General features: G+C 38.9%; 2 protein-coding genes across 2 annotated transcripts; both read right to left on the bottom strand.

Moving 5' to 3' along the window:
- Positions 1-302: 302 nt before the first annotated feature.
- On the bottom strand, positions 303-3,808 carry LOC145903154 (uncharacterized). The gene is made up of 5 exons (XM_082991228.1): positions 3,791-3,808; positions 3,552-3,721; positions 2,478-3,337; positions 2,232-2,366; positions 303-1,057 (listed from the first exon to the last, which is right to left on the bottom strand). Exons 1-5 carry the CDS (start codon positions 3,806-3,808, stop codon positions 303-305), a joined length of 1,938 nt encoding a protein of 645 aa, XP_082847354.1.
- A 3,113-nt stretch (positions 3,809-6,921) lies between these two features.
- LOC145903153 (uncharacterized) lies at positions 6,922-11,076 on the bottom strand. The gene is made up of 6 exons (XM_082991227.1): positions 10,988-11,076; positions 10,752-10,921; positions 9,735-10,594; positions 9,490-9,624; positions 9,108-9,152; positions 6,922-8,122 (listed from the first exon to the last, which is right to left on the bottom strand). The coding sequence occupies exons 1-6, from the start codon at positions 11,003-11,005 to the stop codon at positions 7,368-7,370; spliced, it is 1,983 nt and encodes a 660-aa protein (XP_082847353.1). The 5' UTR covers positions 11,006-11,076; the 3' UTR covers positions 6,922-7,367.
- Positions 11,077-11,699: the final 623 nt, after the last annotated feature.

Raw genomic sequence — 11,699 nt, 5'->3', positions numbered from 1 at the left:
ATCGCACTCTGCTGTAGAATCGCATGCTCAGTCGCACTGGGAGGTGATGGATTGCGAAAGACAACATAGGACGACAAGCGGCTACTGGACAGTGCTACAAATTTCTACGTCCGTTTACAAATATTGCATTGGTTGAATGTTAGTTGCAGAAGATTGTAGAAAACACAAAGAAAAAATTCTCACACATTTTCAATAATCAATCATAACCCCAAGTGAAATAAATGGTCATTATGACGTCACAAGGTCAGTTGAAGTCATTATTTCGTAGGATATTAAACATCTATTTGTTTCAATATCGCAAGTCACTGTTTGGCCAACTTTGGTTCGTTGATTTTCAGATTGTTTTCACTTGTTTTAATCACTTTCACTCTTTCCTCTTCAGTGCAGAAATCTTCGGCCATTCGAAAAGCTTGGATTGCTTCCCGGTAATATTTGATTGCGTCACGAAACCGTGAAGTTTTCGCGCAAACAACACCAAGGTTGTTGAGGAGATGTCCGTGTATTTTGTACTTTACTGAATCTGCTCCAAACTTTCTCCTCATCAGTTCCAACCCTTCATTGATGGTTTCTTCCTCCAATTGCCAGGAGTCGATTAAACCAAGACTCACTTCGACGGCTTGAATACATCCGGCCACACACACAGTGCGTAGTTTGTCATCAACGTTTGCTAAGTTCTCTATTTGTTGGCGAATGACTTTGATCAAAGGAATGACATAATCACCAACAATGAGCGTACTTGTGACGTCACTTTCCATCATTGCTATGTCTGTGTGTTTTAATTCATTCGCACATTCCTTTAAACCTTTAGCTGCAATTTCGGGGTTGGGATTCTTGGCATAGAAATCTGTTGATATTTGGAAAAACAACAAGGCTTCAAGAAATCTCTTCTCAGTTGTGTTTTTGTTTGCGAATGCCCGCAAGTCATTAGCCGTGGTTTTAATTCGAGCTTCAATCAACCGAGAGAGTTGCTGCTTCGTAAAGTTTGCTTCAATATATTTTCTATCCTTCAGCTGCTTGCAATACTTTTCCACTAGTTGTGTTTTGTCGTTGGTTTCACCTAAACAAACTTTAACTTTTATTAATTGTGCAGTGATTGATTTTGGAATCTATCTAAAATTAATGTTTCGTTATGGCAATATATTGTATGACGTAATCACATATATTCGACAGTCAACAAATCCTACTATTCACGCGTTGCTTTAAAACAAATACGTTTGAGAAAACAATGCATGTTCTCGCATGCCAAGACACGAGGTGGTTTCGAATCGACTGATCGTAATTCCCATTTTACTGTATGTGTGCGTTGTAGCGCTCACTTTACCGCATATAAACGAAGCGGATTAATTGCCTTTTTCGACGCGTTTCTTTTTTGCTGCTGTTGCGAAGACTCATGGAGTCAGTCTTAACTTTGCAACGCAATAAAGCTGTCCTACAACGCTTTAGCATTAAGCACAGTTAAAATTACGCTTACCATCGATATAGGCAGTTAGATATAATTTGATGCCAAAATTTTGCTTTGCCTCGTGGTTTAATCTAGTTTGTTGTGTTTGAGCTAGCTGAGCTAAAGGTTGAACACCCCTGGTTTTGTCGGGTAGAACATTGCAGTGTTGTGCAAAGGGTTGTGAGTTCAAACCTCGCCAGGCTATATTTATTTTACCCCGGGTTTGGAGAAATAAAATGTTTGGGATATTCCCTTACTGTGATGCCAGTGAACTTTTCAACAAAACTGTATCAGGGTTCATGTTAAAGTGCTCGCTTTTTGTAAGATTACAGACGAAAAAACTACTTCGTTTGCGACAATTTTGGGACGGAGGAAAAATGCTGAGAAATATTTTAATAATAACGAAACTGAACAACTCACCTTGCTGTTGAAACACTTGCTCCAGTGTAAGAAGTGTGACGTCAACTTTGAAAAAAGTAACAATACATTCATCGCATGATGGCGCATTTGAGACAGAAAGTTTTTACAGGCACTGGTTAGGCAACATTACTTAAAACGGTAGCACTAATGAAAAAAACAATATTCGCAAAATACAATCTGGTCTTATGCTATTAAGTTGGACTATGTCAATGTAAGTTGCCCGGCGAAATGAACAGTGAATTATTTGCAAGATATAATAAAGATTTGTTGAATTAACTGCAAGATATAATAAAGATTACTTATAGCAAGAGTCAATGTTGCTCTTGCAGACTCAACAGGAAGATCAGTGGAATTCCTGCAAAGCGTGTACCTTGTTGTTTTGGCAACGAAGTTACATGCTGTTGAGTGGATGACATTTGTACTTCAGATACATCGTGTTGTGATTGACCTTGTTGGTTGTCACGTGTTGTGCTAGGAAGGTCACCGCTTCTTTCAGGGTTTCCGGCTAATACAAACATACAAAATCAACATAAACCTAAAAGCACTGAAGCAAATGTAGTGCATTGCTTACAACAAACTTCAACATCTAATCACATGTTTCAAAAATCATTTTTACCTTCCGACGAATGAAACTTTCCTGTGAGCGTAGAAAACTGGTGAAGCGGAACGAGTTGACCCTGATTGGTTGAAATAGGGTCGTTTAAATCCATTTGCCGCACAGAATCTGTCACGTGTTGCAAGATGTCAGCTGGGTTTTGCTTGTCTAACAAGCGTTGATATCGGTCGCGAACTTCTCTCATAGGAGGTCTCTTCTTCGGATCCTGACCCCAACATCGTTTCATTTCTTCATCCATCGTTGTGAGGATTTCCCTGTCACCGTCACCCAAGCTTGCTTTCAACTCTTCAATCTCATCACAGTCGGGTCTCTCTCCGTTGATGATTGCAATCCACAGTTTATTTGCATCCAATGGTGGGTAGGGAGATTCACGGAAGATGAGCATGTGGGTCATCACTCCAGTACTATAAACATCGTGTTCTTTCTTTGGTTTCATTGTCATTTTCTTGAGTTTTTCTGGTGCTGTATATTCGGCAGTGAATTGGATTTTTTCACCTTCGGCTGGAGCCCGAATGGTGATCGAACCAGTAACTGCGGCCAAACGAGCGCTACCAAAGTCGGCAACCTTTGCATGGAGATCGTGGGTTACTAGGATATTTTCGGGTTTCAGGTCATCGTGAACCAAAGGTTTCTCTGGAAACTCGTGGAAGAAAACGACTGCATCCATGGTTTCTTTGAGCATCCGAAGACGTAGAGGAATTTGGATGTCGAGGTTGTGATCTAGGAGTAGTTGTCGTAGATTTTCGCCAGCACAATATTCTGTGACCAAACCCATGCTACAAGACAGCATTGTCCAACCGTATGTTCTGACCACGTTTTCACATTGGGCGATTTGAAGTTTCCCAAATTCGTTCAGGATGCTGCAATCAATGTCAATTGTTGGAATGTTGCGTGAAGACCGTAAACTGGTAACTACACACTATACATTAGTTAATATGTATATCTCATCCTCCATGTATAACAACTTGTTACGTCACCTAACTGGATGTGACCAGCTTACAAATGGTAACTTACCCGTATTTATAGTCAACAACTGCGGGTTACTTTACTGCTTGCACACACTTATTCACTTACGTGTTCTTAATAAGTCGCATGTCTTTTATTCCGCCTTGTACAGTCAGAATTTTCACAGCAACTTTGTTAAGTGACTTGTGTTCACCCAACAAAACCATTCCAAAACTTCCACCACCGACAACAGCTGACCTCGGGTCGCACATAATCTCACCAGCATCAATCTCACGCATCTGTAGATGCATGAATGTTAATTATGAAATTAATTTTGTAATTGATTGCTTCACAACACACAACATTACCTTTGTCAAAGTAGACATTTTCACTTGTTGCAGAATAGTAGTTTCTTGTTGTAACTAATACATTTTCGCTGCAATCTATTGTTTATAATGCTGTGAGGGATAATGTTCAAATGATGCAGATCAGATGTGTGGTGAAGAGGCGCAAAGTTCCTTAACGTCATCCTATCCGGCCGATGATATATTAGCACCATTATATATACATCGGTACATGTAATTGGTGTACAGGGGCTTAGTATACGTTAAAAGTGACGAACAATGAAAGAGATCGAAAAATTACTCCCCTGAAAGCAATTCGCTCCCCAGCTGCTCGAAATCACCCCTCATTAAAATAATCTCCCCTGTTTAAAGAACTCGGACATAGAAGAAACAAAATTTTATTGCAATCACACTTTTGTCTGAATGGAGGTAAATATTCCACAGACAATGTTCCGACAGATGACATTTAGCTTGGTTGCGGTACAACACCCATTCCGCTATCTTTGCTGAGCCTTTGAAGTAACTGTGAATAATCATGTTCAACCCCGAAGATTTTGGTACCGCAATTAGATGGATTTCTCTGTCGTATAGATTCTGCTCAATTGATCTACTCTTTGACAGTTGCTCAATTCCATTTCAATTGGTTTTGTTTTCAAGTGTAAATCACAGTTGCTATTACATTTAACTTGTAAAGTACAGGAAAGTACGATAATTTCTTGCTTGATTTTGTTGGATTACAAACAAATCAATTTTCAGGATGCAAACTATTTTGCGCTGTGTCCGCAAAGACCGAATAACAAAATTAGATTAATTAAAATAGAACAGAATTGTAACAACAAATGCACAAAAATAGAATTATTTACATCTGGAGTTTTATTCAAGACTCCCACAAACCAATACAGCTGATTGTTTTGTGAATGTTTTATTAAATCAAGGATCAGCAACCTTTCATCATCGTAATCCAAGTCAAGCTCTACAAGTTCTCAACGGGCCGAACTGCTTTAATCTTCCGCCTCAAATGTGGTCAAAAACCTTGCGCGCATTTAATTCATATTTTGCAAGCTTGATGAAAGATAGTTGCGGAAAATAATTTGTCTCTAGTGGAGTAAGTGTTTTACAATGCGGTTAGCTCCCCTGCTTAATAAGACGGTCTTTCTGCTGCCCAAAATCCCATTTCGAGAATTGATTCTGCTGTGTAGTGTTCACATTGCACTGTTACATCATAGCGACTATTTCTTCTCAGTTGAATTAGGAAACTGATAGGTGCTTGTCTGGTCACAACCAAACACATTGTTGTATGAACTTTCCGATGTTTTAAACATGAGGTGACAGCTGTCTATAAACTAAAAATATTCAGTTAGCTAAAAGTATCAACAAAAAATGCACTTTAGATAAACAAGAAACAGGGTTCGTTTAAATTGCTGAGATAACTCGCAGCCAACAAGACAGTGTGGTGATATTACTTTTTAGCGCTTTCAATTCTCCTCGAATATAAGGCAAACTTTAATGTATCTACGTTATGTAACACTCATATATTTCATTTTTGGACCACACCGGGATTTGAACCCAGGAGATCCTGGTCACGAATCCCGATCAGGTTTTCATTTTGGTATATGGGTCGGGCTCTTGACCAATGCTGTCAATCACCCGCCCACGAAATAATTATTTCGAAATCAAGATTCCTTACAATTAAAATCTCTTGCGCCACCAAGTAGCAACCTGATCAAATTGAGACATACCGCTTCAGGACAGTATAGAGCCAATTTAACATTTGTCTAAAAAAGCGAGCTTTCGACTTCGCTATTTCATTTCTCGCGTGCTTTTACTTGCACCCATAGTTTTTGTAACACACATTGATATAACACTCTGCATTGCTTTGTGAAAATTTGTAAACAAATTATTGTCACAGCCTTTTGTGAAAATCTCTGCCATTGTATCGAATCCAAGTTTTCTTAACTTCCGATCGTTTAATTTTGATTGCAACAATATCGAGAAGAATGACGAACACGACGCATGGTGATGAATTTTTCTACACTCTTACACCCTCGAGTGTCGAATATTTGCGGAAGGCAAAGGCTGCTGCTATAGCAAGGGACAAAAGTCTCAAGAAACTTTTCCAAATCTGACCATTTTGAAATTTTTAACACAATTCTTGCCGTTTCCACAGAAAATATTCAGTTAAATCCGGACCAAATGTTACATTTAAATCCGTCATCTTATGTCAGAGTTCTAATATATTTGCAAAACAATCTATGGTTTATAATGTTCTGAGGGATAATGTTCAAATGACGCAGATATGTGGTATAGAGGCGCGATATAAAACGTATCTCGTACATGGGTTTAGTATACAAGAAAACTTATAGCCACCAAAGGATGAGATTAGAAATATGCAGCATAATTTTCATGCAAATATCGATCCCCTCTGACCATTTTGAACTTTTTAACACAATTTGTGCCGTTTCCATACAGAGCGCATAAAATTCTTTTACATACGTCACCAGTTGTATGACGTGATGCGTTGGCTTCTCGAAAGTGACGGTTTCGTCTACAAAAAAGTGTTTCGCGTGAGTCCGGCTGTAGAAAGAGCTTTTTTTTAATTCGGTAGGTGGCAGCAGAGAGCTTGCGAACATTATAAACTAAGTTAGAGGATGAGAACAAAGCGAAATGTTGGTTTGCGTTCATAGGAAATCATGTCAATAAACAAAGTTATTTACTTAGAAAACCGATGATCTTACACTGAACAAACGTTTCACCAAAACATTTAAATCCGATGTTTACTCCTAATTGAGAAGACTGGTCATATCCCTTCTAAAACCGACTAAAAAGTGTAGTTAACATTGTCACTATTGATATTAGTTTTAATTACTTGAGAGCAGATAGTCTTTTGACAAGTCTCATCAGTTCAGCAGTCGAATGTATCATTTAAACAAAATGGAGGCAATTCAAATCTTCCCCGATCTGGATCAATTGTGTTTGCGAGTCCGCCAATATATGGTATTTTCGCAATCTGATTTTGCTTCATTAAATTCTCTGACTAACTTTTTTCCCACATTTAACGGTGATTTTGTGAAGTCACGGTCCCGCAAGTTTCTATTAAAACTTTTCACAAGTGTGCAAAGTTAAGAAGCAACTGATACAGAATATGGTTTGCCGATCAACATTGAACAAAAATATCAAAACAAAATCATTTAATTTGGCGCCAATGACTACATCATAAACGAACTATTTACAAAGAAACCAAAATAGCGTGGAACCTGATAAAATCACGTGGTTATGAAGTCCGGGGTCATGTGAAAGTCGCACTCTGCTGTAGAATCGCATACTCCGTTACACTGGGAGGTGATGGGTTGCGAAAGACAACACAGGACGACACGCGGTTACTGAACAGTGCTACAAGTTTCTACGTCCGTTTACAAATATGGCATTGGTTGAATGTTAGTCGCAAAAGATTGAGGAAAAAACAAAGAAAATATTCTTGCACATTTCAATAATAATTCGTCACTAGATTTGAAATAAATGGTCAATATGACGTCACAAGCTCAATTGAGGACTGCATTTTGGGCAATATTAACCATAATTCCATTTGTTTGAAAGTCACAAGTCACTGTTTGGCCAACTTTCCTTCGTTTGATTTCAGACTCTCTTCAGTTATTTTAATCTCTTTCACTCTTTCCTCTTCAGTGCAGAAATTTTCGGCCATTCGGTAAGCTTGGATTGCTTCCCGGTAATATTTGATTGCGTCACGAATTCGTGAAGTTTTCCCGCAAACAACACCAAGGTTGTTGAGGAGATGTCCGTATGTTTTGTGCTTTACTGAATCTGCTCCAAACTTTCTCCTCATCAGTTCCAACCCTTCATTGATGGTTTCTTCCCACAATTGCAAGGAATCGATTAAACTAAGACTCCGTTCGACTGCATGAATACATCCGGTCACACACACAGTGCGTAGTTTGTCATCAACGTTTGCTAAGTTCTCTATTTGTTGGCGAATGACTTTGATCAAAGGAATGACGTAATCACCAACAATGGGCTTGCTTGTGACGTCACTTTCCATCATTGCTTCGTTTGTGTCTCTTAATCCATAAGCACATTCCTTTAAACCTTTAGCTGCAAGTTCGGGGTTGGGATTCTTGGCATGGAAATCTGTTGATATTTGGTAGAACAACAAAGCTTTAAGAAATCTCTTCTCAGTTCTGTTTTTCTTTGCGAATGCCCGCAAATCTGCAGGCGTGGTTTTAATTCGAGCTTCAATCAACCGAGAGAGTTGCTGCTTCGTAAAGTTTGCTTCAATATATTTTCCATCCTTCAGCTGCTTGCAATACTTTTCCAACAGTTGAGTTTTGTCGTTGGTTTCACCTAAACAAACAATAACTTTTATTAATTGTGCAGTGATTGGTTTTGGAATCTATCTAAAAGTAATGTTTCGGTATGGCAATATATTGTATGACGTAATCACATATATAATTATAAGCTTGCTTGTGCACTGCTTTTATAAGAGACTGACTGTTAAACAACTTTATTCGCACGAGCTTTCGCGAGATTGATCTCGCTTCATCAGGTGCAGCAAATAACATATATAATGTTTCTGTTGCTGCCAGGCATATTGTAATTTAATAATCTGTTTTCGGTGAATAAAGTTATGTTTTTTATTGTGCCAGAAGAACAGATTATTAGATTAAAATTAACACATATTCGACTGTCAACAAATCCTAATATTCACGCGTTGCTTTGAAACAAATACGTTTGGGGAAACAATGCATGTTCTTGCATGCCAAGACACGAGGTGAAATCGAATCGAGTTTGCATTAGTGTTCACCCGTTTACAGGCTGCTGAAAAGTCCATTGTTGTATAATAATGACCATTATTGACATTTCCTTACAACAGGTCACACTGATCCCAGTCCCCATTTTACTGTAAGTTTGCATTAAGCAAAGTTTTTCTTGCCATCACTAAAAGCAGTTAAAGATAATTTTGTGCCATAATTTTGCGGAAGAAATTGACTGTGGTTTAATCTGGTTAGTTGTGTTTGACCTGGCTGAGCTAAAGGTTGCACACCCCTGGTTTGGTGGGTAGAACAGTGCAGCGGTGTGCGAAGGGTCGTAAGTTCAAACCTCGCTTACCTATTTTCAATTTACTTCGGCTTTGTCGGAATAAAATGTTTTGGATATTTCCCTAATGTGATGCCAGTGAACCTTTCAAACCAAGAGTATCTGGGTTCATGTTTAAAGTGTGCTCGCTTTTTGTGAGATTGCAGACAAAAAATGTTTTGTTTTGCGACAATTTTATGACTGAGGGAAATGCTGGGAAATATTTTAATAATAATGAAACTGAACCACTCACCTTGCTGTTGAAACACTTGCTCCAGTGTGAGATGTGTAACGTCACCTGTAAAAAAGTAACAATTAACTAATCGCATGAGGGCGCATTTGAGACAGAAAGTTTTTTTCCCAAAGCACTGGTTATTGCAACATTGCTTGAGACGGATATACAATTGACAAACCAAAATACCCAAATTACAATCTGGTCTTAAGCTATTTTGTTGCACACTATGTCAATATAAGTTGTAAATATACATTGGTATCTAAATTGTCGTGACTGCAATGTCCGTCGAAATGAACAGTTGAATTAATTGTATGATGTAATAAAGATTACTTGTAGCCAGAGCCAAGGTTGCTCTTGCAGACTCAACAAGAAGATAAGTGAATTTCTACAAAGCGTGTACCTTGTTGTCTTGGCAACGAAGTTATATGCTGTTGAGTGGATGACATTTCTACTTCAGATACATCGTGTTGTGATTGACCTTGTTGGTTGTCACGTGATGTGCTGGGAAGGTCACTGCTTCTTTCAGGTTTTCCGGCTAATACAAACATACAAAATCAACATTACCCAAAAGGACTCAAGCAAATGTAGTGCATTGCTTGCAACAAAAATCAACAACTAATCACATGTTTCAAAAACCATTTTTACCTTCCGACGAATGGAACTTTCCAGTGAGCGTAGAAAACTGGTGAAGCGGAACGAGTTGACCCTGATTGGTTGAGATAGGGTCGTTTAAATCCATTTGCCGCACAGAATCTGTCACGTGTTGCAAGATGTCAGCTGGGTTTTGCTTGTCTAACAAGCGTTGATATCGGTCGCGAACTTCTCTCATAGGAGGTCTCTTCTTCGGATCCTGATCCCAACATCGTTTCATTTCTTCATCCATCGTTGTGAGGATTTCCCTGTCACCGTCACCCAAGCTTGCTTTCAACTCTTCAATCTCATCACAGTCGGGTCTTTCTCCATTGATGATTGCAACCCGAAGTTCGTTTGCATCCAATGGTGGGTAGGGAGAATCACGGAAGATGAACATGTGGGTCATCACTCCAGTACTATAAACATCGTTTTCTTTCTTTGGCTTCATAGTTATTTTCTTGAGTTTTTCTGGTGCCGTATATTCGGCAGTAAATTGGATTTTTCCACCTTCGGCTGGAGCCCGAATGGTGGTCGAACCAGTTACGGCGGCCAAACGAGCGCTACCAAAGTCGGCAACCTTTGCATGAAGATCGTGGGTTACAAGAATATTTTCGGGTTTCAGGTCATCGTGAACCAGAGGTTTCTCTGGAAACTCGTGGAAGAAAACGACTGCATCCATGGTTTCTTTGAGCATCCGAAGACGTAGAGGAATTTTGATGTCGAGGTTGTGATCTAGGAGTAGTTGTCGTAGATTTCCGCCAGCACAATATTCTGTGACCAAACCCATGCTACAGGACAGCATTGTCCAACCATATGTTCTGACCACGTTTTCACATTGGGCGGTTTGAAGTTTCCCAAGTTCGTTCAGGATGCTGGAATCAATAGATGGTACATTGCATGAAGACTTGTAAGAAACTTGTAAAAACTTTATACATTCATTTGTAGCAAATTCTTTCAAATGGCAATTAATAGGGTTAATTTTTTATACTTGTGCTTTGCATGACTACTTACAAACACTTATTCACTTACGTGTTCTTAATCAGTCGCATGTCTCTTACTCCACCTTGTGCAGTCAGAATTTTCACAGCAACTTTGTTGAGTGACTTGTGTTCACCCAAGAAAACCATTCCAAAGCTTCCACCACCGACAATAGCTGACCTCGGGTCGCACATAATCTCACCAGCATCAATCTCACGCATCTGTATCAAAATCAGCATTCTATTATGTCTCGAAATATTTCATTTAAATATAGAATTAAATCTTACTTTGCTCGGAGTTGACATTTTTGATAACTTTTTCTCGATGGCAAATATTATCGCCAAAAAATATATCGTAACTACGTTGCGATGGTTCTTTTTCCCGTTTCCAGCAACGTCTTCTGTTGCCGTTGTTGTGCTTTACGTAACCGGATAGTCACGTGAGTAGAGGTGTTAGTTGTGACCGAACAATAGCGAAACTTGCGTTGTGGAATTACCTGTTTGGAAACTGTTTGGAACCAAACAACTTTAATCAAGTTTTTTTGAATGTTTCCTTGTTTGAAAATTATTTTATGGAGTGTTCAGCAATTGAAACTTTTTCCGTAACAAAACCGAAATACAAATATTAAATATGTTGCTGTATCTGGTTGGTTTGTTAAAGTTAAAAATACCTACATGTGTAAAAAAGCCATTATAATCAATCTCACCGATTATTATGGCTTTTTTGCATTCACATGATTTAGTTGAAATCCGTGCCGATGTTTGGCCATAGTTGGCTCTGCGTGGTTCGTCTCTATTGATTGGTATCCAGTTATGTAAGTTTACACTACGCCCATAGAACGCTTGGTAGCCTAATCACACGCCCTATTGGTACGTAGGCTTCTGAGCCAATGGGAGTTGTTTACTTGATACCCGGAGACTGCGATGGCATGAAGTTGCCTCCGATAAAACCCAAGTTATGGAGAAAGAGTTGGACCTTTTTCAAAGCCTAACTGATCTT

This window comes from Ascidia mentula, chromosome 5 (genome assembly GCF_947561715.1).
Source record: "Ascidia mentula chromosome 5, kaAscMent1.1, whole genome shotgun sequence".
Classification (NCBI taxonomy): domain Eukaryota; kingdom Metazoa; phylum Chordata; class Ascidiacea; order Phlebobranchia; family Ascidiidae; genus Ascidia; species Ascidia mentula.
The sequence above is the reverse complement of the archived record's forward strand: the minus strand, read 5'-3'. Positions and strand labels throughout refer to the sequence as shown.